The following is a 27910-nucleotide window of genomic DNA, read 5'->3' as shown; positions in this document are numbered from 1 at the left end:
TGCTCTTTGGGGGTTGGACTGCTTGGACCTCGAACAAAATCCATACCATATGGGATGCTTCAGGGGACTTTTGAACCCTCGTTATGATTTCTGGTGGTCCCAGCTCTCAGACCGCCAGTGATGGATAAAGGATAAGTGTTATATGTCTGGACTTGCAGTCCAAGGGTTTGGGAACACTGTAGTCCTCTTGCTCTCCTATATGGCAATCAATCATGCCCCCCCCTGTAGACTGCACTCATGTAATTTTGTGAGGGTGAGGGGCTTTATTAGACATCAGTGGTCTTATTGCACATTTTACCTTACAGTGGACCTGTTTGAAGAGTGATTTCCCTATGTAAAAAATCTGCAGAGCTGTAGGATAATGATAAAACTTTGTACACACTTCACCTATGTATAAATGAAATCTCTAATAACGCCACAGTTATAGAACTATAAGAACCATCCCTGGTGGAGGGACACCTATTTTTTACATGGGGTAATAGCCATGTTTATGGGTATACAGCGTCCAGTGATTGACATTCTTCTTAATTCTGTTTTCATTCACTTTCCCATCTTGACTCTGCATGAAGGAGTTTTTCTGCTTGTCTGGGCAATAATCACTCATGGGGAAGGTGAAGACAAACACTCTGGAGATAAATGGGCCGGAGGTCTCAGTCCTTTAGCAGTGGCAAGGTTAAATGCTTCCCAGAGAAGGAGGATGAGGCCGGGAACAGCGGACTGACAGGTCAGGAGGAGGATCCTAACGGAGGTGGATAAATATAGCTTTGTCCAAGGACCCCCTCTCACTATCCCCCACCTCCTCCTCCTGGAAATACTCTGTTTATTACATGCAAGAAAAAGAATTGTCCATTTACATCGTCCATTTACAATTATTTCCAGTAGTAACCATCCCAATTGTGAATTGCAAAAAATAAAGGATAATGCAATGAATTGACCTGGTGTTTTCGCTCTGATGACCCTATTAATCATTTGAAGAGCCATCAGTGGACGCATTTACCATTCAAACCAATAGACATTGAAGTATATGTGTGTTTGCTTTCGGTCCCCTAAATTTTTTTTGGAGCTTTCTAATATTTTGTTATAGTGTATTGTCAGCATTCGGGGTAGCTCACTGCAAGATCTTTGGATTTGAACATAGTCTTATAGACCATGTCGGACTGGAGTAACTTAGGCCCACCGTTCATGTTACTAAAAGATGATTAGACTGACGCTTACTGAAAACGCACAAATGACGTTGCACAATATTAAACACATTGGGGCACATTTATCAGAATGCTTTATCCTTCACCAAATGTATCCCTGAAGCTGGATGATAACACCTTCTGCGTCCTATTTAACAAACTTTGCACCTCCTGATTTTGGGGAACTTTTGACACAACTTGATGAAACATTGCCAGAATAAAGCTTAGTCAGAACAGCACAGGGAAACTGCTGTATTGGAAGCTCTAGAAGTGAAACATGGAGCTGGTGTACCCACCAACCTGCTAAAATGAGTGGTGGACCCATGTTTGAAGAAAACCGTGATGCATTTAGTGACTATGCGTCATTGTCATCATTGGACATACCCGGGTAATTGTTGGGGCCCAGGGCTGCTGCGGGGCCCACATAAGGCTGTACATAAGGAATTCGCGTGTGAAAAGGGCTGTATCTAATTAATCCATAGGGGGTGCGCTTTTTATAAAATAACCATGAGGGGGCCTAATACAAAGGGACCTACTGAAACCTGGAGCCGAACCTGGGTATGAGGTCAACACGGGCTCTGTAGAGTATTATCACCCTAGAGACTGTACAGGTAGAATCAGTCCTCAGCAGATATAACAGAACAAGCATATAGATCTGACATGTAGTGGTAGTAAATACTTATATTCTCCAAGAAATTACCATTGTAAATCATCCATTCAGATTTCTGTGCAGCCAGAGAGTGTCCACTCATCACTCAGGACACATATTATTTGCAGTAAGAATGGAAACACCTGGTTGAAAATCACTAATGGGCTAGACAGAAACTTTTTTGTAGCGCTGAATCCTTCAGAATCCTTCGAGAGTTCTGCTATGAGCCCTATGATTCCTGTGGTTATCTATGAAGCTTGTTATCTCATCTCTTCTAGTTCCCGTATGCTGCCCCTTCACCGCAAGAACCTGTGAAGACTCTGCGCAGCCTGATCAATATACGGAAAGACACCTTACGCCTGGTCCGGTGGGTATATCCTCTAGTTATTGGGATGGGAATATTAAAAAGCTGAAGGTCTACACATGTTCAACACCTATATTGCAATCCAGATCTCAAATCTGTCACCAGATTTTACACCATTGACCAAATGACTAGCAGGCTCAGGTAAGGTATGAACTGTCCTTTCTAGAAGTTCCTTTTTTATGTGAAATCTCAAATGTATATCTAGAAACAATACTCTGCCAAAGTCTTGTAAAAATGAGCAGAGAAGAGTTGCCTGAGACGAGTCAAGTTTAGAGGCTGAAGGGGAGCGTAATTTCAGACTCTTCCAACTTTAATTCTGTAGCAATGAGCAGAAGAAGAGTCATATTTTGCTGGAGATGAGTCGGCTGCGCGCGCGCACGGGGGGGGGGGGGGGGGCTGGTCACTAATCACTATGTTCTTCATTCTGTAGCACCTAGAAACATGCTTTTGGTGTCATATTAAAAATAAGAATCTTATCCCTTTTACTTGTTTTATCCATGGGATATCGTGGTCTTTTTGAACATCTGTTGGGGGGTATATTTCACTCTTCCTTTATTTTATGTAGGTGTACCGAGGAGCTGAAGGGCAGTGGAGCTGATGTCAGCCGGCCCAAGGTACATTATAATGTGGAGTTCACATTCGACACAGATGCAAGAGTGGCCATTACCATCTATTATCAAGCCACAGAGGACTTTCAGGGGGGCATTGCCAGGTAAGGATGGGCAGAATACACTTCTTGTAGAATCAGTAAGTGATGTTATGATTTGGGTACATATCCCTCACACCTGAAGGGGGTACGGTACGTCCCGGATCTGTCGGGACGACCTGCATCTAGTGGATGAGAATTACTCACCTCCCTGTCTTGTCTTTATTAGTTACATTCCCAAATCCAGCAACCTGCAGTCTGAGACCGTGCACTTCAAGAAAGGGGTCAGCCAGCAGTTCTGTCTTCCGTCACATACTGTGGACCCCTCCGAGTGGAGAGAAGAAGAGGTGAGGGAAACTTAGTGCTACACAATTTAGAGGTTTTTAAAAAAAAAAAAAAAAAAAACCAGGTATACGCTATAAATCCCTTCTCTCGTGTTTTTTTTTTTCCAGTTGACCTTTGACCTTGATCATGAAGTATATCCTATGGTCGTTCATGCAGTGGTGGAGGAAGGAGAAGGTAAGAGTTATTGTCCTATGCAAAATCTGCTCAGCTCCTCCAGCTCTATAACATACTAGGATGCTATGTACAGCCAGCTGAGCTCCTCCTGCTCTATAACATACTACCTGCAGATAGGACACTACATAAAGTATGCTCAGCTCATCCTGCTCTATAACATGCTGCCTGCATATAGGATGTTGTGTACAGTCTGCTCAGCTGCTCCAGCTGTATAACATACTTCCTCCAGATGGGGCACTATGTACAATCAGCTCAGCTCCTCCTGCTCTGTAACATGCTACCTGCAGATAGGACACTATGTATAATGTGCTCAGCTCCTCCAGCTCCATAACATACTTCCTGCAGATGGGACACTATGTACAATATGCTCAGTTCCTGCTCTATAACATGCTTTCTGCAGATAGGACTCTACGTACAGTATGCTCAGCTCCTCCTGCTCTATAACATACCTCCTGCAGATAGGACTCTATGTGCACTCTGTTAAATATACTAGCGGCAGATTACTTCATCTTTATAGGAAAAGGTCTGAATCTCAATAATCTCACCCATACAGACACATGAGAACATACAAACATCCGTCAGATGTAGTTCTTGGTTTTACATTACATTTGTAAATATACTATCTTAGACATCCAAAGGATATACCATGAATCTGGTACGAAGTACTAGACAGGATGGGGTTAAGGGACATCTGTTCTATGAGCAGAACCTTATTTTTCAGGCATTTATGGTATATACTATTAATTTGACATTAAAGGGTTAGTGCCAAGTTTGATTGTTATCCCCTATCCTGTTGATGGGGATAACAATGTGATTGATAGGGATCCAACTCCATCAATCAGGAGAATAGGGGTCTTGTTCTAACTATTGGATGCGCCTTGCTGCTCCTAATAATACTATGGGCTAGTTGTAAATTGCCAAGCACAGCGCTCTGTATCTCCAGCACTTCCATTCACTGTCAGAGCGTGCCGGAGGTACCTGTGCTCTGCGATTTCTAACATTGTATTGAATAGAGAGGCAGGAGACCTGTGGCTCCATTATTTATTGAGAATGGGACCCCCCCACTCTCATGATCAGTGAGGGATCCCATCAGTTGGACCCCCACCAATCTGATTGTTATCCCCTATCCTGTAGGCGATAACAGTCCAACTTGGTTCAACCTCTTGAATGCCTCAAGTATCATATTCCGTCGGGTTTCTATCCTAGTACATTATCTCTGGCCCTGTAAACAGCAAAACCTCAAGTAATCCATTATGCAGGCAAAACATAATCAGACTTTCCTCCAGAGACCAGGGTTTAGGCTTCAGTCTAGTTGGCGTAACCAGGGATTTGCTGTACTATACAGAGATCAGTGTCCAAGACCTCCTTAATAGACGACTGGATCACTGATCTGACGCTAACCCATTTTATATCTCCTTTACAGAACATCTTGGGCACTGCCATGTGTTAATGGCCACATTTGAAAGGGTAAGTATTTTTCTTCTTTTAAGCCAATGTTACCAGTTTGTTATTAAGTATTTGGGATATGATGTTTGTGTGTAATTTAAAGATGTCCAATTCACATTTTGGGTCACGGATTATACACATGAATGTGCTTCGGGAAGTATTGTAGCTCTACATTAGGCTAGGGGTTTCCACAAATCCACCCCCCCCCCCATACTATAATCATATTCTTAGTACTGCACGGCTATTCCAAGGGGGTGTAGGGACCCCATGCAGTATATATAACTGTGATGCTTGGACTCCCATCCCCGGCACAGTGTTTGGTACATGAAATGTGGTCACCATACATTCTGTGTTTCACGGACTGAACAGTTGCGTGTGAATAAGCCCTTAATACACTGCTCTTCTATGGGCTCTCTACCTTGTTCTGATTGTAGTGTTTTATTGTGTTTTTCCAGCATGCAGATGGCAGTTTTTGTGTGAAGCCCCTGAAGCAGAAGCAAGTGGTGAGTATGGTAACTTCAGCTTTAGTATGCCATACACACTATTGTGTTGGTTTTTCCTGAATACAGTATACAGGTCGTCCCCTACTTAAGAACAACCGACTTACAGACGACCCCTAGTTATAAACGGACCTCTGGTAATTGGTAATTTACTGTACTTTAGCCTTACTGTACATTCACACGGACGTAAGATTTCTCCAGTCCCATATTTATGGGCCGTATGAGCCCATATATACGTGACGTTTTTCATCCGTATGCAGCACGTATGTGACCCGTATTTTATACGTCCCCATAGACTTCTAGGGCATACGAAACTGAAATACAGGAGAAAATAGGACATGCTCTATATTTTTATATGGCCAGTATACGGTACTGTACGCTACGGTGTCAAAAACGGCAATATAAATGGTTGGACTTATTGTCCATTGAAATGAATGTGGCCGTATGTAACCCATAAAAAAACGGTACGTATACGGCCGTTTTAATACGTTGGTGTGAATGTAGCCTATAATAAACAACTATAACAGTTATCACAGGTGTCTGTAATGAAGCTTTTTTGTTTTCCTGGTTCTTATGACAATCCAACATTTTTAAAATCCATTTGTCAGATAGACCAAAAAAAAAAAATTTGGCTGGGGATACAATTATAAAATATACAGTTCCAACAAATTCAACTTAAAAACAAACCTACAGAAGTGATCTCGTATGTAACCTGGAGACCGCCTGTATAGGTATTGGATTGAACTGAGTTGAAGAGGACCTGTCACGCCAATTTGTGATCCTAAACGATTTACAGGTCCATATGGTTCCCAAATCAGGTCTCTATGTGGCCATTTAAAAAAAAAAAAAAAACATTTAAACTTGCCTAGATGCGAGACCGTAATCCCAGCGCACACACTTCTTAAATACCTGTGCAAGCCGTTTTGGCCCCGAAGAAGGTGCACGGTCCAACAAAAGTGCGCAACGTGACCCTTAGCAAATGAGTGAGTGTCTGACCTTTATATATGATGGTTAATTTTTTTTGTCTTTATCTTTCCAGGTGGATGGGGTCAGTTACCTCTTGCAGGAAATCTATGGTATTGAAAACAAATATAACTCACATGACTCTAAGGTAAGTTTAGAAATGTATGCGCTCCTGGTGTCTGCTCATATGTGCCGACAAGAGGCCTTTTGACATATGTTGTTCTCATGTTCCAGGTGACAGAAGATGAAGTCAGTGACAATAGCGCGGAGTGTGTGGTTTGTCTGTCTGATGTTCGGGACACACTTATTTTGCCATGTCGGCATCTTTGTCTGTGTAATACTTGTGCGGATACCTTGCGATACCAGGCAAGCAACTGCCCTATCTGCCGCCTGCGTGAGTATCTGAGACTGTTCCTTTTGTCATCTTATTAAAGGGCATGTCCAGCAGCATTGTTACCTTTGTTAATGTGCTGCCGCTGTACTGAAAGGGAACCTGTCATCAGAGAACTTTTTCCATAAAGACTGGTTGTAGAAGCCCATCACACCTGTAGTGCAAATATATATTTCTTCCATTTTTTAAGATTCTGCATTATAATATAATTGTGTGTTTTAATCCTCTGTGTAGTCCTAGGGGTTGGGCTTTGCTTTGGCTTCTGTAAATTGCCTTTAGTGAAAATGAGGTCCCTGGTGAGAATTCAATAATTACATGTAATGTAAATGTTTCCCATATCCCCCTTTTCAGCTTTCCAAGCACTTCTTCAGATCCGAGCAATGAGGAAGCTTCCAGGTCCTCACTCCCCTGCTGGATTTAGCCCCATCATTGCAGCTCCAAGCTCAGACTCTGAAGAACATACAGTAAGTGTGAGGTGTACAGGCAGTCCCCGGGTTACATATAAGATAGGTTCTTTAGGTTTGTTCTTAAGTTGAATTTGTATGCAAGTCTAAACTGTATAGTTTATCATTAACCCCAGAAAAAACTCTGTGACAACTGGATTTTAAAAATGTTGGATTGTCATAAGAACCAGGATTAATAAAGAATAAAAGCTTCATTGCAGACACCTTTTAATAACTATTATAGCTCTTCATTGTAGCCTAAGGCTAAAGTACAGTAAGTTACCAACATCCAGAGGTCCGTTTGTAACTAGGGGTCATCTGTAAGTTGGGTGTTCTTAAGTAGAGGACCACTTGTATCTTCACTTTTAATAAATTGTTTCTTATAGTCTCACTTTGGATAACACAAGCTGTCTATCCGATCTATTCTAGTCAGCTGAACACGTTCCTCCGGGTTATGAGGTTGTGTCCCTCTTGGAAGCCTTGAATGGACCCCTGACCCCTTCACCGTCCGCTCCCCCATTAAGAGCTCTAGGGGATTCTCGGCGGGCAGGAGTGCTTCCATCATATGGCAGTGACATCCAGCTGCCCCATCTGCGCATGCACTCGCCTCTTCAGCATCTCTGTGGCAGCCAGGCGCTGAAGCTGAAAAAAAGTATCTCCAGGTTTGTGAGGAAAATTCTGCTGCGTCACTTTGTTCATGTAGATAAAGTAATAATTTATATTGTGGTCATTGACCCCATAAGGTGCCCATCTGTACAGACATATCACACCTACCATTGATTATAAGGTACTAGGCATAGGATTCAAACTGCATATTAGGAAGGAGCTGGGTTTGTCCACATTTTGACCACGTGCCACGGCTAACACACAGCTCCATGTATTTTTAATGGGCTCCTATACATCGTTCCCTGTGTGAGCCAACTGCTGAGTCCAAAAACTGAGCGGGTCCTATTCCTGCCCATGCTTGCAGCTCAGGCAGCCTTTTCTATTGTCAATGTTTTTTTGGAAGTCCATAACCCTTAAGCAATATTAAATGTCCCGATGGTATGAACTTTACCCTTGTGCCTTGTACTGCACCACTTCTATGGAATAACATGAATGTGATGACTTTATGATTCATCCCCCTACACAGGTCAATCTCACAAAACTCCTCGGTGTTACAAGAAGACGAGATGGAAAAATCATTCAGCGATGCCGAGATCCGAACACCACGGAAGAAAACGCCCCAACTAGCCGAGGTGAGTTATGGAGTTATGGATCTTAGAAAATAATATATCTATTCTTAAACGCTATTCTTAAAGGGCTTGTCTGGAGATCGGCTGCTTTCTTTTGATGACAGCGCCACTCCCCGTCCCTTTTCCACCTGGCCGAGGGCCGGGGAGAGAACATGGCTGTGCGAATAATGACTTATCGTGGATTCTGCCACTATTGCAGCTCAGCTATATAGGAATCAATGGAGCTTAGCTGCAATAACAACACATACTACCCATGGTCCGGAGAGGAATGGTTTTGGAAGAAAGCAGACATGTTTTTTAAACCCCTGACAATCCCTTCAATGTCTTAAGCCTGTTAACTGCATGCTAATGGCCCATGCAGTGATAAGGTGTATAAAGGAATGGAAGTGTAGAGGGTCCTAAACTGAAGAAGGTAACTGCCTGTGCTGAATGTACTTATTCCTTCCCAGGAATGTGGAGCGACTCCAGAAAGTGAGAACCTGACTCTTTCCTCCTCCGGAGCCATTGACCAATCTTCCTGCACAGGAACGCCACTGTCCTCTACCATCACCTCTCCAGAAGGTAAGACACACAGCTCATTTTCAATACCGTTTAAAAAAAAAAAAAAGCCTAGGAATGTAAGAAAAATGTTCATATAATGCAATAGGTTCAATCAGTAGTGGTCTGACACCTCACTGATCCCTTGTAGGGTACATGTACAGTATAGGGCTCCCTCCATTGTATAGAAGGTACTCCAGCACAGAAGCCATTTTTTATTTAAATAGATTATCGGCATCAAAATCCAAGGACAAGACAACCCCTTTCATTTCAGGATTTTCAGTTTGCCAGGACAGGACAGTTTTATCTTGGTTTTAGAATTTTTCTTGGCTTAGGTGGTGTTGGTGCCTTTTCTTCTTGCTTTTAATGTAATTACTTATACCATGTTTGACCACATGATGTCACTATTGCTCTTTTGTACTCCTTGTCCCCTCCGTGGCCCTTGCTCTGTGCCCTTTGCCCTCCCCACCACACACGGCTTTGCTCCGTTTGTTCCTGCACTGTCCCCCTGTCATTCTTTGCTATTGTGTTTTTAATACATCATTCTTTCTTTACTACTGTCTTCCTCCCTTATTTTTCCTCTTGTTCCCTTTATTTTTCGATACCTCTTCCCTTTTGCCCTACTCCACCCTCCTCTTTTGCACAGACCCCTTGAGCAGTAGCCTGGCGCAGTCCGTAATGTCCATGGCCTCGTCCCACAGCCAGCAGTCCCAGCTCAGCACCGACACTGTGTCCTCCATGTCTGGCTCCTACACAGCAGGTGTAATGGAGGAAGAGGAAGGGGGGATCACACCGTCGCCTCCTGTGGCTCCCAGTGGATCCCCCTCTGAGGAGGGAGAGGTGAGACCTGTTGTGTTTTTTTTTTTTTTTTGACTACTACTATTATTACTGGAATATTACTGCTATTATTACTGGACTATTACTACTACTAGTACTATTACTAGTACTATTACTACTACTACTATTATTACTATTACTACTACTTTTACTGGACTACTACCTGACCATAACTCTTCTTGCTTTTATCAGCTGTCACCGGAGGGACACTTTGTGACTGTGTCTGCAGATGAAATGGATGCAGAGGTAGATTATAGATTGGGTATAGATAACAATTGCTTTATTGGGGGATGTGTGGGTGTCATATAGTTAGGTGGCCATATACAGGAGATTAATAAAGCGATTTCTATAAGCCATCCCATATGCACTCTTGCTTTTATTCCCAGTTGAGTATGTTGACATCCAACCTGTCCAACCCTACTGCAGACCCCTCTACTTTACTCTTATTGTGGAGAGACAAAAGACTCCGATATAAAATTAGATGGTTGGCTGGCTGTGCTGAAATACATCTCATATGTCTGATTGTATAGTTCCCTTAAAATATATGTTCTGTTTCTTTCTTAGGGAAACGTCACAGAAGAGGAATTTGCATCCCCAGAGGAAGATGATGGTAACACTAACATTAACCCTAATATGTCTTATGTGCATGTTGCCCGCTGCCAACCTGTTGCTGTGCAGTTGACCGTCCACCATCAGCATACCTTACATTGGATATCCTTGTCTTTAGTCCTCATTCAGCATGCCCCTAGTCTTGCATGGCATCTACGCTTGCGTCCACAACTCTCTTCCTCTTCTAATTGTGCACATTAGATACCTTGGGCAATCTGTCTTGTGCCCTACCCTGCCCACCTCTAACTTCCTTAACTCTGTTGCAGGGCAGAGGACTGGCAGAGAGTGTGACAATAACAATGCTGCGCACGTCACACTGCGGGACGCTCTGGACAATGTGCGGGGCTCTGAGGGCTGCCTGGCCGGTGAGTGGCTGCCTCCTGAACATGAACTCTCCTGCTGCCCATCCGTCTATAGGGATGGGGTTCACTGACCTTCCAAAGCAGAACACGGCCTGTAATGAATGTGGCTAAGAAACATCCCCTCTCCTTGTCTGTCTCCAAATTCAGTTCTGACACCCTATGTTGGCTTTGCCTCTGTTTCCTTTACCTTCTCCTCTTTTTGTGTGAAAACCTTTTTTTTTATTTTTTTTTTCATTTATACATTCTTTTCTTGCATAATTTCTCTCCCCTGTAAGGTTCCTATAATTTTACTGACTTACTAATCTTCCTGCCCTCCACTTTACACCCTCATTCTGGACTTGGGAAAGCAATCACGTTCTCAATAGGGAGAGGGCTATGACCAGACCACATGGCCACCACTTGTCCTCTATTAGATCAAATGCATTGGCCATGATAAAATGTAACTGCTTGAGCCAGGAGGCCACCATACACATTAGCTGATAAGAATTACAGTTTCTAGTAGTCTTCTTGACCGTAGATCTTCAGGGGCTACTACAATTTTACTACTACTGAAGTTCAGGGGGTGGCAGATTGGTTAGAACTCCTGTTCTGGGGTAGTTTATGGGCTCATTTGTAATCTGGATCTTTCTAGGGCTTATCTGGTAAACGGTTGATTAGTATCTTGGGTCCAGGGGTTTACTCTGCTTTTAGGACCCAGCCTTGCCCCTACAGGAATGCTGATTCACGGCGCTGTCCATAGATTGTGGTGCATAGAAGGGATGGAGATGAAACCTGGTTTTGGTTTTTCGTCCCAGTAGCGCTTTACACGTGGCACTAGAGAGAAAGATGCTAGACTATGGGCTCTTTGAGTCCCTGTGTATATAGTTTTACCTTCTATGCCCTCGCCCTCCTTTCCCTGTCATTCCAGTCCCATCATTTCCACCCTAATTATTTTGTCCGTACCCTGTTTGTGTCTCTCGTCTTACTTTTTCTCACTTGTCACTTTTAATTGCTGTAAAAGTTCATGTTCACTATGTGTCAGCTGTGCTCACTGCTTTCTGCTCTGCTTGTCTGTGCTACCTATGATGCCCAGTAGCATGCCCATAAGGCTGCCGCTCTTCTCTTGGAGGCATCTGCATGATGTAAAACTTGAGAAGGCCACTTCATGCACACTCTATGAGGATGCCCATACTCGGCCTGGCCCTGCCATATGTAGCTAATTCAGTTGTCAACCTGCATTTGTTCTATTAAATACTGGGTACCGCTGCAGGCTCACTGTTGGTGCATGCTGCATATGGCCAGGCCATGTTGGGGTAACCTTAGTGGCATTACAGTCGCCATACATCAAGAAATATATGTATATGTTGTTAGGGATGCAATATAGTAATGAGTCCATTAGGAATGGCAGTAGGCAAATCATGCAAATTGGGTCAACCCCCCGTCACACTTCCAACCTGATGTTAAAAAAAAAAAAAAAATTATATATAATTATCTTGGCTTCTTTTTGGTTTGACAATCCCCTTTTATATACGCGTGTGGGGGGCGATGTCCTATGAATATTTATTTGCATGATTATTGGCCTATATTAAAGGATATTAAAGGTAGGTCATTAATATCGAAGTCCCTGAAATCCTGAACCCATTCCACAGGGTAGAAGATAATAAACAGTGGAGGTGTGACTGATGGGACCCCTATGAAATTGGGTCCTGTTCTCGCTAATTGTGGAGCCACATTTTGGAGTGCAGTGTACGCCTGTTTCAGATGCTTAAATCGTAGCGGTAGGATGTATGCTGTATACGTGTTTCTGTCAATTAGTGAGAACAGGACCCCCATTCTTGTGATGGGCGAGTCTCCCAGGGCCCCCGTCCCTTCTTGTGATGGGCGAGTCTCCCAGGACCCCCCCCCATTCTTGTGATGGGCGAGTCTCTTACCACTTAGATTGCTATCTTCTATCCTGTGAATATAAATCAAACTAGTGGACAACCCCTTTAACCTACGGCACCATGCTGCCCTAAAGTGTGCTTCCCAGTCAGTGCCACGTGATGAGGTCACATTCATTTGGTCACTGATGTCCTCTTGCAGTCAGGTCTTGCTTGTGTGTGCCGCCACATGCTGTATATTCCAGCTCCTGTGTGATGGTTTTTCTTTCTACACCTGTTTCCCCATCTGTCTTTTATTTCTATTTCTGCTTCAATCTCCTCTTCTCTACCCGTCTTGTTGTTTCCTTCTCTACCGCCCATCCGCAGTGGCTGCCCCGGACCCCCAACCCATTCCGATCGAAGATTAGGTATGAAAGTCTGGCCCTGCAGAATATTGCTCTATCATTTCCATAAATCTGCTGCTTTCTAGATCTCCGTAGACGGACAGTCTTAGAAGGTGGAGGGTGTTAGCGCCTTTTACCCTGTGCCAGGCCTCGTTTGTTGCATATGGTGAGGCTGTAGACTCCATGACCTGCTGTAGTGAATATATAAAGCTACTTATGTCCTTGTATCCTGTTTCCATTATATAGACTTTATGGGGGAGATATATCAGAAGTCTTGTAGAGCAGAACTGTTCTAGTTGGCCATGGCAACCAATCAGAGCTCAGCTTTCATTTCCCCACAGCTGTTTATAAAATGAAAGCTGAGCTCTGATTGGTTTCCATGGGCAACTAGAACAGTTTTACCTCAGACACTTGATGATAAATCTCCCCCTATGTCTCATCAACTCATCCTTCTTATTTCCTACATCTTCACTTGTGTCTCATCGCTTAAACATTTCTTTAGTTCAAAGTAAAAATTTACTTTATATCCTTAAAGCATTGATAAAATACCTGGTGTCCTCCTTTTTATTGTTCTGGTGTGTTTCCTAATCTCCTCCTCAGTTCTGGAAAGTGTCCTTTATCTTCCTTGACTACTTTGTGCAGACATTGGTAGTCTGACACTCCCCCTGACTTCGAATTGACCAGTCCGGTGTTGGTGGGAGGGTCTTGCACTGCGAGTGTGTGCACAGTGCTTTAAGAAGCCTTGGACTTATAAGGGTGATGCCACACATGGCGTTTTGAATCCGTTTTGAAACTGTTTTTGGCCTGTTTTTAAGCCAAAAGCATGCGTTAAAAGGGGGACTGGGAATTGGAGAGGTCACACCGTAAACATTAAAAAGGTGACATTTTTACAGTAAACTGAAAGGTTGCTTTAAATATACATCTCTTTTTGGGGGGATGATTTTAATCCCTTTCCTGCTTTGGTTTCCAGATTCCTGTTACCCTGGTACTCCAAGCCAGAGAAGACGAGACCCATACCACGTGCCGGACACTTGCATCTCCTTACAGGAGATGGGAGACAGACAAGGTCGGCTGGGTGCTCAGGACGTTTGACGAGTCGCTGCTATCGTGCGGACACTGAGAGAGACTCTCACCTCCATAAAGTCACTCAGGACACCTCACCGTCTATACCGGGTGCCAGCTGTCTACCCTCGGTCACCTTGTTTAACACTTCACCTTCCAGTAGGTTGATGTGTACACTTGCTGCCTCTTCAAGGTGCGGCGGTCCTGGTACCCGTCGCTGTATATTTAGTCATGTATATAGCTTGTGTATACATTTGCAGCAGGAGAAACTTGGACGGAGCTGTCTTAGTTTCTTGTTTCCTAGTCGGGGCCTAGCAATATATGTGATGTGTACAGTTGCTGCACTTGGCTCTTCCAGCATATGTGGAGGGAGAACTAGCGCCCCCTAGTGTAATGGGCAGGAAGGAGCTTAATTGCAGGTACGGAGGCTCGGATCAGTGCAGTATTTTATCTATTTATATGTTGGGTTAGGAGAAAGGGTTAATTTATTGTCTACTTGCTCCATGTGACCGTTTTCTTGAGGGTGAGCGGAGTCGATCTGACGTTTTGAGTGGAGTGTGAGGATGGCAGTGAAGGTAATGTCATACTGTATGATAAGAGACCATCAGTATTAATTCCCTATTTTATATCTTGTCTCGGCTTCTCCATGACCGCCCTTTCTGGCTCTTTTGGGTCCTTCATCCTACAAAAATGTTCATGTATAAAACTTCTGCTGATCTTGAGACACCTTCCCTACAAGCCTCTGCGTCCATATTGTTTTAACCAAAGTCCATTTCTGTATCGCTGTATAGGCTATTGGTTGTGAGTAGAGGATGGTGCGCCTGACCGGATGTGGCCATACACATTGGCATGGAGCCTCCTGATTCTGACTGTTCTCCAACTTTGTGATCATGTTGGGGCTGTGTGGTATTGGTGACGTATGCATATGTTTGGCCTGGCTGAGCGTGCATGTGTATGGGAGCTTACTGTTATAATGTGTATGCCTTAGTTCATGCATAGCCCTCACAAAAGCTAAAACTTGAGTCAAGCACTTACTAACCATATCACATATTATAATCACCCTTCAGCCAAATCTATGTAATGGCAGATGGACATAAACCTAGGACAGAATGGTGTGTGCATGTGTCTAGGAGGTCAAGCTACATGAAGAGGGGGCTATCGGTTGTACAGTACATCCTACAAGGGTCATCCTCATCCAGGAAACCAACCCCAGACGCCAGTAACGTGTTTTGTGATAAAAACCTGCAAGATGAGAGGTAGAACATTCAGAAAGGTGATGCTTGTAGATAGTAGACCAGGTGAGTTTGGACCCTTCTCAAAGGAGAGATCATGGTAATTGTTACACAGAAGACCCTGTGTTGTCACTTTTTACACGGCCAGTGTGTTCTATTGGCGCCTCATCCTATGTTTTTGCGCTACTTTTTGACGCACTTTTGTTTGCCTTTCTATTCCTTGATTTATTCTACCTCAATTTCTCTCTTACCCTTCACGTTTTCACAAATACCACTTGTAGGTGCTCCACAATACATCCATATTACTGGCCCCAGAAACATTCATACCTAAAAATTATTATCTGATAATCACAACACATTTTATTATAATGTGTTTATTCTCATATATTGTTATGTTCATGGAAAAAGGGGTAAAGGAACCTTGCAGTACAGTGTTGGTTAAATCCCACTTTTTGCACCTATAAGTGGTAAACTTCTAGCTGTTTACTGCCACCACTAGAGGGCGCTGGCTGCATACTGCTTTATTATTGTAAAATATCTCTCACAAGGAGTTCCCGCTAGTAGCTGCAGGTTGAATTTTGGTATTTAACAAAATGTCCATGTAGGGGAATTTTGGCCAATATAAATATGTATTAGGAATTATGGGCTATAACTAAAGAAAATGGTGCTTATTACACATCAGAGACCTGTCCAAAGTTAATTTATTCTGTAGTTTTTGTTTGGTAAACTTACACTAAGTTAAGGTAGAATCCTCTCTTGTAAAGCGACACATCTGTTCACTATACACTTTCTATAGGGCAGGTCACCCCAAAATTCCCAGTATTATTCTTTAACACATTCTACCTCACTGAAACAATGAGTCATTATACATATTTTATGAATCCATTTATTAGAAGTTCTCCCTTTTTTTTTGTAAGGTATAGACACTGGAGATCTGTATAACCATACCTTTTTGTGTGTGGTATTAGTAGCAGCAGGACTGTCAAAATGTATATTCCAGGATTGTAGGGGATGTAATGGTGCGTCTCGTCACACTGCTTTGCACCTAGCACTGTGCATGGAACTGCTATATAGCCCCTGCTCTGAGTAAAAGCTATAACAGGCTCCTGATTGGATGCTGCAGCAGAGGTGGGGCAGCTGTGGAGAAGTTTAATTCACAGATCTAGTTGCACAGCAGTGTGAGGACCTGCACCATTACAGTTGGGTGAAATGCAATACTGGAATATAAATCTATAATTAAAGGTCTCTCCATTGTCCAATAACTTGCACTGTCTGCAGTTTTACATGGTCAAACTTGCTGACAGTTTCCTTTTGCTTACTAATTTCTGAAATTCATATGCTATTCTAGGACTCCATTACCTCTGAGAATCATTGATTATACTTGTCTTGTGTTATCCATCCATTTCATCACACACCAGATAAGTAAGAGGCAGCGGTGGGGAGTCTACTACCAGTAGTAGGGCAGGAGCACTTAGCCCCCATCATGATCCCCATTTCATAGTGCAGGGTAAGGGGTAGAAAGCTTGGCAATGTATGGAGACCTCAGTATGTCTGTGGCCGGATGTAATAAGTGACGGGCTGGGGCTGTTATCAGTATTATGGAGGTATCTACCATGTACATGCGTAATGCAGAACCATCCTGACATGCCACATCCCTTGACACGCTCCCTACTACTACTAAACCAACTCCACTTACTAATCCTTTCTGTACGACAGCTTATGCTATGTATATTTACATAAGATATAATTCAACTTTCTATCTTCTGTATAGTAGTCCTCATAGGAAAAACTTCCTAGTTTACGCTTATTGACACATATCTTTGTAAGGAGCTGCATTACCTTCTGTACAGTATATATTGTGTTATAAGGACGCAGCCCGGGATGGATCTATAGATACATACACATCCTGCATATCACCCTGCACCTATACTATGTCATCATACATGTACATCCTGCATATCACCGTGCACCTATACTATGTCATCATACATGTACATCCTGCATATCACCGCGCACCTATACCATAAGCGTCATACATGTACATCCCGCATAACACCCTGCACCTATACCATAAGCCATCATACATGTACATCCTGCATATCACCGCGCACCTATACCATAAGCGTCATACATGTACATCCTGCATATCACCCTGCACCTATACCATAAGCGTCATACATGTACATCCCGCATAACACCCTGCACCTATACCATAAGCCATCATACATGTACATCCTGCATATCACCGCGCACCTATACCATAAGCGTCATACATGTACATCCCGCATAACACCCTGCACCTATACCATAAGCGTCATACATGTACATCCCGCATATCACCCTTCACCTATACCATAAGCCATCATACATGTACATCCCGCATATCACCCTTCACCTATACTATAAGCCGTCATACATGTACATCCTGCATATCACCCTGCACCTATACCATAAGCCGTCATACATGTACATCCTGCATATCACCCTGCACCTATACCATAAGCGTCATACATGTACATCCCGCATATCACCCTTCACCTATACCATAAGCCATCATACATGTACATCCCGCATATCACCCTTCACCTATACTATAAGCCGTCATACATGTACATCCTGCATATCACCCTGCACCTATACCATAAGCCGTCATACATGTACATCCTGCATATCACCCTGCACCTATACCATAAGCGTCATACATGTACATCCCGCATAACACCCTGCACCTATACCATAAGCCATCATACATGTACATCCCGCATAACACCCTGCACCTATACCATAAGCCATCATACATGTACATCCCGCATAACACCCTGCACCTATACCATAAGCCGTCATACATGTACATCCTGCATATCACCGCGCACCTATACTATAAGCCATCTGTGTTATATTTACAAGCCTGGACGGTGTCCGAAAGATCCCCCATTGTGTATACCACATAGGTCTGTACATAAGTATGTGAAATAGAGCAATACGCCATTCATGTATGTATCATCCGTGTACAGATGATAGCAGGTTGAACTGTCTTTCTATGCACATGTGATTATATTGATGACTAGGTCACCTTGCTGACAGTCTCCCGAGCTGCATTGTCTTTCTTACACCTGCCTCCCTCTCCTCACTTTTGTATCAATGCAATATATATGTGTCTGTACGGCCCTGCATGACTACACAGGTGAATAAACTGTAAATCTCCTCTTCATATGTGTGTTCTCTTCTTACAAAGTCATCATCATATTGACATCTCCAATACCAGGGGGTTATTGAATGAAACATGCGTGTTCTAGTATGTGGTGATCACTTACATTAGATGTTGGGACAGATATCAGAGTGGAGCAGCAAAACCAGTATTATTACTCTATACATCTTAAAGGGAACCTGTCAGCAGAAATTGACCTAATAAACCACTGCCGGTACGTTGCTAAACAGCTAAACACCTTCCAGATTGTGTTTCTTCCATGACCCAGTGTGGTGGCATCATCCAGAAAATCTACTTTGAAGTGAGATGTAAATTGGTTGTATGAAGTCAAGGAGGCGGAGATTTTAACACTGAAGTCAAGCTCTGTTCCTCAGAAAAACCCCTTCACTGTAATTGATGATCCTGCATCCAGATACATCACAAACCAGATGTCCTGAAGTTCGGCACATTATGGCAATCACAGAGGAGGAGGTGATCTCTACGTTACCTAAGGTACGGATAGTCCAGTGGGACACAAAACTTCCACCAGTGCGTTCTCGAAAAGAACAGCTTTATTCTATTCACACAGCCGTAATTGTGGCCAGGATCAGGCCGAATAAATTGGAGCCACAATAGAAGTCTACTGCACCCAGTTACCCTGCAGTGAGAACATGGTGCCTCCCCACGCTGACTAAGGTGGGCTGCTCGTCTTTTAAAGAGGAAGGATGAGGGGCACTCGCCCACCCCTTCCCTTCTCCACCTGGCTCTGTGCTTGCCAGGGCCGCTTCTAGACAAAGTGGGGCCCCAAAATAAAACTATTTTATGACAAGCCACAGTCAGTAAGAGGTTCCCTTTAGTATGATAAAACAAACTGTAATATGGGAGAATTTTATAGGCGATAAACAGATGATAGGCAGCATGGTTGCTCAGTGGTTAGTACTACAGCCTTGCAGCGCTGGTCAACATCTGCAAAGCGTTTGTATGTTGTATGTGTTTGCGTGGGTTTCCTCCAGGTCTTCCGGTTTCCTCCCACACTCCAAAAAATTACTGGTAGGTTGAATAGATTGTGAGCCCCATTGGGGACAGGGACTGATTTGGCAAGCTCTGTGCAGTGCTGTGTAATCTGTGTGCGCTATATAAATAAAGAATTATTAATTATAATTATTATGATAGAAGATTAATATGAAAGAGATTTCTAGATGCAGAACATTAAAGTAGATGATATATGCAGAAGATGGATAACTAGACATATAGATGACAGATATATAAACAGGAGATAGATGATAAGCATCTCCACCCGGGAATTCAACCAAGGGGTATTAACTCTTTCACCGCCAGGCATTTCTGGATATTTTGTCACTTTATTGACCAGAGCAATTTTTACAATTTTGACTTATAAAAATGAAATCGAAATTACAGGAATAGGAATTAAAGTAAACCCAGCAAACCACATATTTTCTGAAAGCAGAAAATTGCCCCATTTACAAAATTGCATTAAAGAGTTTATAGACATAGGCGCCTTCATGCAATTTTGATTCAAACTGAAACACCTACAAGAGCGGACAGGGTAATGCAGAAAATCTCCATGGGTAATAGTTTCAAACCTGCAGCAGCAATTGCTTGCCAGTTTAGCACTGATCTGTCTCGTCATACAGTGACTTGTAAGAGCATTTGGACTGAAAACCAACTGTGCAGAGACCAAACCGCTCATTAGTAGAAAGAATTTGAAGACTTATCTTACCTTTTGCTGAGGAGCATATTGTGTGGACAGAGGAGAAGTGATGCACAGTTCATTTTAGTGATAAAGTTTAATTTAGTTGGATCAGATAAGAAACAGTATGTTCATCGACAAAGGAAAGACTGAACCCAAAGTGTGTAAAGAAGTCAGTGAAAGGTGGTGGAGGAAGTGTCATGGTTTGGGCAATGTTTTCTACAGCAGGATTTGGACCTCTTAGGCCGCGGTCACACGTACCGCTAAGCGTCCGTCATAACGCGATGCTAGCACACAGGGGGAGGTCCTCGGCCCGAACGCACATGCGTTTCCAGGGAAACGCATGCGATTGTTAAGCCTATCGCATGCGTTTCTCTGGAAACACATGTGCGTTCGGGCCGAGGACCTCCCCCTGTGCGCTAGCGTCTCGTTATGAACGGACGCTTAGCGGTACGTGTGACCGCGGCCTAAGAGGTCCAGATCCTGCTGCAGAAAACATTCCCCAAACCATGACACTTCCTCCACCGAGGCCTTAAAGAGCTACATGGCAGAGTGAATGCAAGTGTGTATCACAACCTTCGGCTGGTGCCACACGTGGCGCTTTTGTCTGCGTTTGCGAACGCAAACGCAGACAAAGTCGCGCCCACCGGGGCGGGCCTCAGCCCGATCGCATCGGCGTTTCTATGGAAACGCCTGCGATCGGGAACGAGACGCCGGTGTTTCGCATTAAATTAACACGAAACACCGGCGGCTCGTTCCCGATCGCAGGCGTTTCCATAGAAACGCCGATGCGATCGGGCCGAGGCCCTCCCCGGTGGGCGCGACTTTGTCTGCGTTTGCGTTCGCAAACGCAGACAAAAGCGCCACGTGTGGCGCCAGCCTTCTTTAACAACACATGCTTCCTTCCTTGCGTTCTTCACTTAATCAGCCAGCAATTTTCACACCGGACAATGCTCCCTGTCCCGCAGCAAAATGTGTAAGCAGTTCCTTGAAACAGAAAACATTAAAACAATGAAATGGCCAGCCTATACTTTGGTAATTTTGTAAAACGCTCTTCTGGTAGCACGTGTGTACCCCTTACAAAAAATCCATCAAACGTTGATAGATGGAGATAACATTTTTTTCTGAAAAAAGTGATCATACATTGTTCTCTAGTGTATATTAAGTTCACGTTAGGGCTGGTTACATACAGCAGGTAAGTATTGTATAGCAGGTAAGTATGATTGACATCAGCAGCTGCTTCTTACAATGGTCACAACTGAAAATCCTGCACATAATGACTAACTAGCAGCCAGAAAACCCGGTGAGGGCTTGGGTCCTCACCCCACCCTGGACACTGTTCTGCCCATTAGTTCAATGAGGTCAAACCCGTTCTACAGGTGCGACATGAATCTGGAGCTTCCCTTCTTTATCAAAGGCTTGGCGGCCATAACCCCTTCAGTGCTGTGTACAGTAAGTAATACGAGCGCAGGGTCCGACTGTGGATAATGAGAAAGCGGGAAATACAGGAGGAACCCAGAGGGTGCGGTTACATGTTCAGTTTTTCAGATGCAGGTTTTGAAGCCAAAGGCAGGTGCGGATCATAATGTGTGAGGACATATCATTAAGAAGTGCTCCTCCTCCTCTCTTCACTCCAATCCTGGTTTGGGCATCAAAAGCGGCATCTGAAAGCGGCATTCACATATGGGGGCAGATTTATTATTGTCACTACGTCCAGGGGCGGACTGGGAATTTAAAGTGGCCCTGGAAAAAACTGTAAAAGTGGCCCCATTCTGTGGGAGGGGTCAAAACAAGTAGGCGTGGCCTTGTGATGTGGGTGGAGTTACTAAACTCCATGCAAACTGTTAATAGATGGTCTAAATCAACATGTACAACGCAGAGAAAGAGACTCATACTGCGTCCTTGTAAAGGAATAACACTTCTATTTTAAGAGCACACAACTTAATACTGCCATATATGTACACTAAAACATACTACAATACCTTCTCCAATAAACACCTGCCTCAAAATACCTGCCCCTAAGTAAAATATATTGTAATACTGCCCCGTATGTACAAGGATATAACTACTATAATACTGCCCCTGTATGTACAAGAATATAACTACTATAATACTGCCCCCTATGTACAGGAATATAACTACTATAATACTGCCCCTGTATGTACAAGAATATAACTACTATAATACTGCCCCCTATGTACAAGGATATAACTACTATAATACTGCCCCTGTATGTACAAGGATATAACTACAATAATACTGCCCCCATATGTACAAGAGTATAACTACTATAATACTGCCCCCTATGTACAAGAATATAACTACTATAATACTGCCCCCTATGTACAAGAATATAACTACTATAATACTGCCTCCTATGTACAAGAATATAACTACTATAATACTGCCCCCTATGTACAAGAATATAACTACTATACTACTGCCCCCTATGTACAAGAATATAACTACTATACTACTGCCCCCTATGTACAAGAATATAACTACTATAATACTGCCCGCTATGTACAAGAATATAACTCCTATAATACTGCCCCTATGTACAAGACTATCACTACTATAATACTGCCCCCTATGTACAGGAATATAACTACTATAATACTGCCCCCTATGTACAGGAATATAACTACTATAATACTGCCCCCTATGTGTAGCAGTTGTTTTAGAGTAATGGTGGGGTAATAAGCCGACAGCAGTCCTGTTTTTACAACATGAAGCTACCCAAAGGAATGCTGCAACCTGTAGCCCCATATTTTACCTTAGGGCAGCTGCAGTTCTTTCTCCTAATATAGGACTGCTGCCACTCCATTTATAACATGCACAAAGCCCTGATAGAATACTTTAAATAAAACGATTGATACTTTACATCTGATTCCTTTACCAAGAGGGAGTGGGAGAAGTCCTGTGTAAATTAAAGGATACCTTTCTCACTAAAGCAATATAGCTGCACATACTAATGTAAGAATCTCCCTAGCCCTCACCCACATAGCGGTTTGATTGATACACCTAGATTACAGTGGTCCAGCGTACATATAAGGGGGCCACCCAAGGCCCTCCCTTTTCAGAATTTCTCCTGGACCACCACTCCCACACCAGATGCCGGCAGCGAATGTCAGGCTTGATGCTGCCTCCTGAGACCGCTTTAGACTGCCCCTTATGAGTACAATACAATAAATGGACTGCTGTAAGCTAGGTCCATCGATCGGACCGCAATGATACTCAGTGTGGCAAAGCTTTTCAATATTTTCCAAAAAAGCTAGAAATTTAGTGCAATAACTGGGGGAGGGCTAGGGAGATTCTTACATTAGTATGTGCAGCTATTCTGCTATAGTGAGACAAGTGTCCTTTAAGAGAGGGAGCACGCTGCATCAGAGCAATGTAAAATATGGAGATATGGAGTGCAGCAGTCTTGTGTAATTTATGCACAGGGCTGATGCACTTCATTACCCCATATTTTCTGAAGAAATACTGCAGCATGCTCCCCAATATTTCCTTCTGCTTTTCTCTCCATGTAAAGCAGAAACTGTTATCCTTTACACAGCACTGTCGAATTGTAACTCACAGGTGACGATCTACTCCAACGGCTATAGAACTGCAACGTGACACCTCCTTCTCACTTGTTGATGCATTAGTCCCCCTCAGATGTTGTCGGCTCCTTGCATCACATCTCCACAAAGCGATCCTAAAAATACCACAGTCACTTTCACTATAGTGTCACTAGAATATCATACCAAAATAATCATACCACTTGTACCACAGCTGAGCACACCCTGAATAAATATTTAATTATGTGTAATATACGGAGCCCCCTTTAATTTACGATAATACATTTACCAGGTAAGTACAAGACCCTAATTTATTCACCCATATTGTACTTATCCATTTCTCTGTAGTTTGCAGGAGCTCCAAACTTCCTGTCCAGGGGTTAACATACATTATTGACTGCATGGCCCTACTAGTCCATCCACTGGAAGACAGGAGGCTGCTGATAGTGGTTCACCTGTTACTTTTGCGCTTGACTTAGTAAACTTACTCATTAGTAGTCATTAAGTCAGGAGGGCTGCTTATACTATACATAATGAGGGGATGTAACCAGTAAAATATTATGTACACCACCCATTTGTTAATTATATAAGCTATAAATTGTACAGAGCCCCCTCTGCATTAAAGGAAATCTACAGTCAGGAATTTACTGTGTAACATACAGGATCGGTTCTTTAGGTTTGTACTTAAGTTGAATTTGTTTGTAAGTTGGAACTGCTATATTTTATTATTGTAGCTCCAGGGAAAAAAAATTGTTCCAGTGACAATTGGATTTTCAAAATTTTATGCTGTCATGGGAACAAGGATTATCAATAAAGCTTCATTACAGACACCTTACAGCTGATCATTGCAGTCTGGGACTATAGTAATATCCAGAGACTTCACCAGAGGTCAGAGGGGGCAGAGGGGTCCGTCTGTAACTAGGGGTTGTCTGTAAGTTGGGTGTGCTTTTTATCATACTCTAAATCCTAACTCCTGATTGTCACGGGTGGTCCCACGACCCATATCACGGGTCGCGGGCTCACCCTTGCTCCTCTGCCCCGCCAGCGCATCGCCCTCACAGCTCACCTGTTCTGGCTCCTGTCTCGCACCTGTCAGCTGTGCGCACGCGCGCCAGCTTCTGTAAATTTAAAGTGCCAGCGCGCCATTTATTGGCGCTGTTCATTTCCTCAAAATTCTATATAAACCTGCTTCTTCCTGCAAGCCCTGCCGGATCTTTGTGCCTCACAGCCTTTGAAAAAGCTACCCAGCGATATTCCGTGCTCCTGAGTTACCAGAGTCCCTCCGTGCTCCTGAGTTACCAGAGTCCCTCCGTGCTCCTGAGTTACCAGAGTCCCTCCGTGCTCCTGAGTTACCAGAGTCCCTCCGTGCTCCTGAGTTACCAGAGTCCCTCCGTGCTCCTGAGTTACCAGAGTCCCTCCGTGCTCCTGAGTTACCAGAGTCCCTCCGTGCTCCTGAGTTACCAGAGTCCCTCCGTGCTCCTGAGTTACCAGAGTCCCTCCGTGCTCCTGAGTTACCAGAGTCCCTCCGTGCTCCTGAGTTACCAGAGTCCCTCCGTGCTCCTGAGTTACCAGAGTCCCTCCGTGCTCCTGAGTTACCAGAGTCCCTCCGTGCTCCTGAGTTACCAGAGTCCCTCCGTGCTCCTGAGTTACCAGAGTCCCTCCGTGCTCCTGAGTTACCAGAGTCCCTCCGTGCTCCTGAGTTACCAGAGTCCCTCCGTGCTCCTGAGTTACCAGAGTCCCTCCGTGCTCCTGAGTTACCAGAGTCCCTCCGTGCTCCTGAGTTACCAGAGTCCCTCCGTGCTCCTGAGTTACCAGAGTCCCTCCGTGCTCCTGAGTTACCAGAGTCCCTCCGTGTTCCTGAGTTACCAGAGTCCCTTCGTGCTCCTGAGTTACCAGAGTCCCTCCGTGTTCCTGAGTTACCAGAGTCCCTTCGTGCTCCTGAGTTACCAGAGTCCCTTCGTGCTCCTGAGTTACCAGAGTCCCTACGTGCTCCTGAGTTACCAGAGTCCCTCCGTGCTCCCGTTCCCATCCGCCTGGACCTCCAGTTGCTGACCCCGGATTTGGACTTCACCTTGGATCTTTGCCACCTGCCCTGACCCTGGACCTGACCCCGATATACTCATAATCCCTACACTGCCAGTGCCCATCCGTCTTAATCCCCATCCATTCTCTACCACCCCCCTCCCCCCCATTATACTCATCTGACTGTGGCTGTCCAGCTCTGACCCCCCCCCCCCCTCCCTTTCAAAGAAGTAAGTAATCGCCTCACAATTCGTTTTATAAATAGTGGTGGCACTGTGGCAGTAATTATCCATATTGGCCACCCCCCTGCGGCTGCCCCGAGTACAAGTGGCTCAGCGCTTGTGAAAAATATAAATAAAAAAGTTAACTTACCTAGCTGGCACTGGCACAAGGTTCCGACTCCCACTCCGCTTCTTCCGGCCGCTCCAAAGCACTCCGCGCGCAGCACAGCACAGCCGTAAATTGACAGTTGTGCGTGCCAGTGCGGGACGGCTTCACGCTCCGCACGCTGCTGAGCAGCCTGCGCAATGATGTCATTGCACGGGCTGCGCTGTAGCAGCAGCATGTGAAGCGGCCGGCCTTAGCGAAGTCACAGGCAGACTGTGACAGCTGTGTACACCCGTTGCCCGGCAACGGCCGCGTTGCGGCCGCTCCTGTCAGCCGCCGGCCCGACGCGTAGAAGCAGCGCTGCGCTGCCTGCTAGTGCCTCCGTCCTCCTCATCATGTGTAAGTCGGCCCGACCGGCCTCAGACCGGCGGCACCGGCCCCAGATCGGCCCGGGACCTGTCGGCCCACCGGGAAAGTTCCCGGTGGGTTCAATAGCCAGTCCGCCCCTGACTACGTCTAAAAAATGCCGGGATCTTGAATTTTTTTTTGGGCGCAGAATTGTTGTAGATCATTTATAATGAGTTTGCGCCAGAAAGAACAGATGCTTCCTACTATCCCGACTCCTCCGTCTTTTTTTGTCGCAAGTGGGTGTGGCCTAACTTTTCCACATTATCCGTCACATTTATGTGTATTTTGTCGTCATTTTAGGCACAAATTTTAGCGCACAATAGATCAGGAAAAAAATGGTCAGAGAGCAAAATTAAGGCGCACATCTAATTGATGTCTGCATTTTTATGGCGCACGACTGATTATTACCGTCTACCCATTATTTACTTACAGCCGTGCGCCACTTTAAAGTGGTTGTCCGAGAGTTGTGAAAAAAAACTAAGGCCGGCGCCACACAGGGCGCTTTGTCTGCGCTTGCAAACGCAGACAAAGTCGCGCCCACCGGGGCGGGCCCCGGCCCGATCGCATCGGCGTTTCTATGGAAACGCCTGCGATCGGGAACAAGCCGCCGGTGTTTCGCGTTAAATTAACGCAAAACACCGGCGTTCCCGATCGCAGGCGTTTCCATAGAAACGCCGATGCGATCGGGCCGAGGCCCGCCCCGGTGGGCGCGACTTTGTCTGCGTTTGCTTTTGCAAGCGCAGACGAAGCGCCCTGTGTGGCACCGGCCTAAGGGTGAAGACACACGTGGCAGTTTTTGGGCCGTTTTCAGATCGTAAAAAATCGTTTTTTGAAAATGCATGCGTTTTTGACAGGTTTGACCAATTATCTTAATTCAAACTGGTCAAAAACGCATGCTTTTTTTTCCGATCTGAAAATGCTCTACACGTGGCGCTTTGTCTGCGCTTGCAGATGCAAACGCAGACAAAGTCGCGCCCACCGGGGCGGGCCTCGGCCCGATCGCATCGGCGTTTCTATGGAAACGCCTGTGATCGGGAACGAGCCGCCGGTGTTTCGCGTTAAATTATTGCAAAACACCGGCGGCTTGTTCCCGATCGCAGGCGTTTCCATAGAAACGCTGATGCGATCGGGCCGAGGCCCGCCCTGGTGGGCGCGACTTTGTTTGCGTTTGCAAGCGCAGACAAAGCGACACGTGTGGCGCCGGCCTAAGGGTGGCCGGGGGGCTGCTTAAAAAAATAAAGATCTACTTACCTTCCGGCGCCCTCCGGTGTCCCGCGCTGCTGTCGCTCCGGTCCGGGCACCATGTAAACAAACATGGCTGCCGGAGCAGTGCTGGATTCAGCTTCCGGCCGGACCCAACAACAATGCTGTGAATAGGGACGGATAGGCATGGCACCCAGACCGGAGCGACAGCAGTGCTTGACACCGGAGGGTGCCGGAAGGTAAGTAGATCTTTATTTTTTTAAGCAGCCCC

General features: G+C 44.7%; 1 protein-coding gene across 4 annotated transcripts in view; it reads left to right on the top strand.

The window, feature by feature from the left end:
- Nucleotides 1-18429, top strand: part of RNF157 (ring finger protein 157) — a 29728-nt gene extending 11299 nt beyond the window's left edge. The window contains exons 4-21 of one of the 4 annotated variants that reach the window (XM_072111939.1): nt 2109-2197; nt 2760-2906; nt 3070-3187; nt 3293-3359; nt 4783-4826; nt 5261-5308; nt 6345-6416; nt 6503-6662; nt 7011-7123; nt 7532-7764; nt 8235-8340; nt 8787-8898; nt 9521-9714; nt 9904-9957; nt 10276-10321; nt 10587-10685; nt 12908-12948; nt 13895-14028. In XM_072111939.1, the coding sequence (XP_071968040.1) occupies nt 2109-2197; nt 2760-2906; nt 3070-3187; nt 3293-3359; nt 4783-4826; nt 5261-5308; nt 6345-6416; nt 6503-6662; nt 7011-7123; nt 7532-7764; nt 8235-8340; nt 8787-8898; nt 9521-9714; nt 9904-9957; nt 10276-10321; nt 10587-10685; nt 12908-12948 (1743 nt within the window). In that variant the 3' untranslated portion in view covers nt 13895-14028. Of the gene's footprint in view, nt 1-2108; nt 2198-2759; nt 2907-3069; nt 3188-3292; nt 3360-4782; nt 4827-5260; nt 5309-6344; nt 6417-6502; nt 6663-7010; nt 7124-7531; nt 7765-8234; nt 8341-8786; nt 8899-9520; nt 9715-9903; nt 9958-10275; nt 10322-10586; nt 10686-12907; nt 12949-13894 lie in introns of all 4 variants that reach the window. The other 3 variants (XM_072111937.1, XM_072111941.1, XM_072111940.1) reach the window with 3 other exon arrangements.
- The last annotated feature ends 9481 nt before the right edge of the window (nt 18430-27910 follow it).

This window comes from Engystomops pustulosus, chromosome 6 (assembly GCF_040894005.1).
Source record: "Engystomops pustulosus chromosome 6, aEngPut4.maternal, whole genome shotgun sequence".
Lineage (NCBI taxonomy): Eukaryota > Metazoa > Chordata > Amphibia > Anura > Leptodactylidae > Engystomops > Engystomops pustulosus.
The sequence above is the reverse complement of the archived record's forward strand: the minus strand, read 5'-3'. Positions and strand labels throughout refer to the sequence as shown.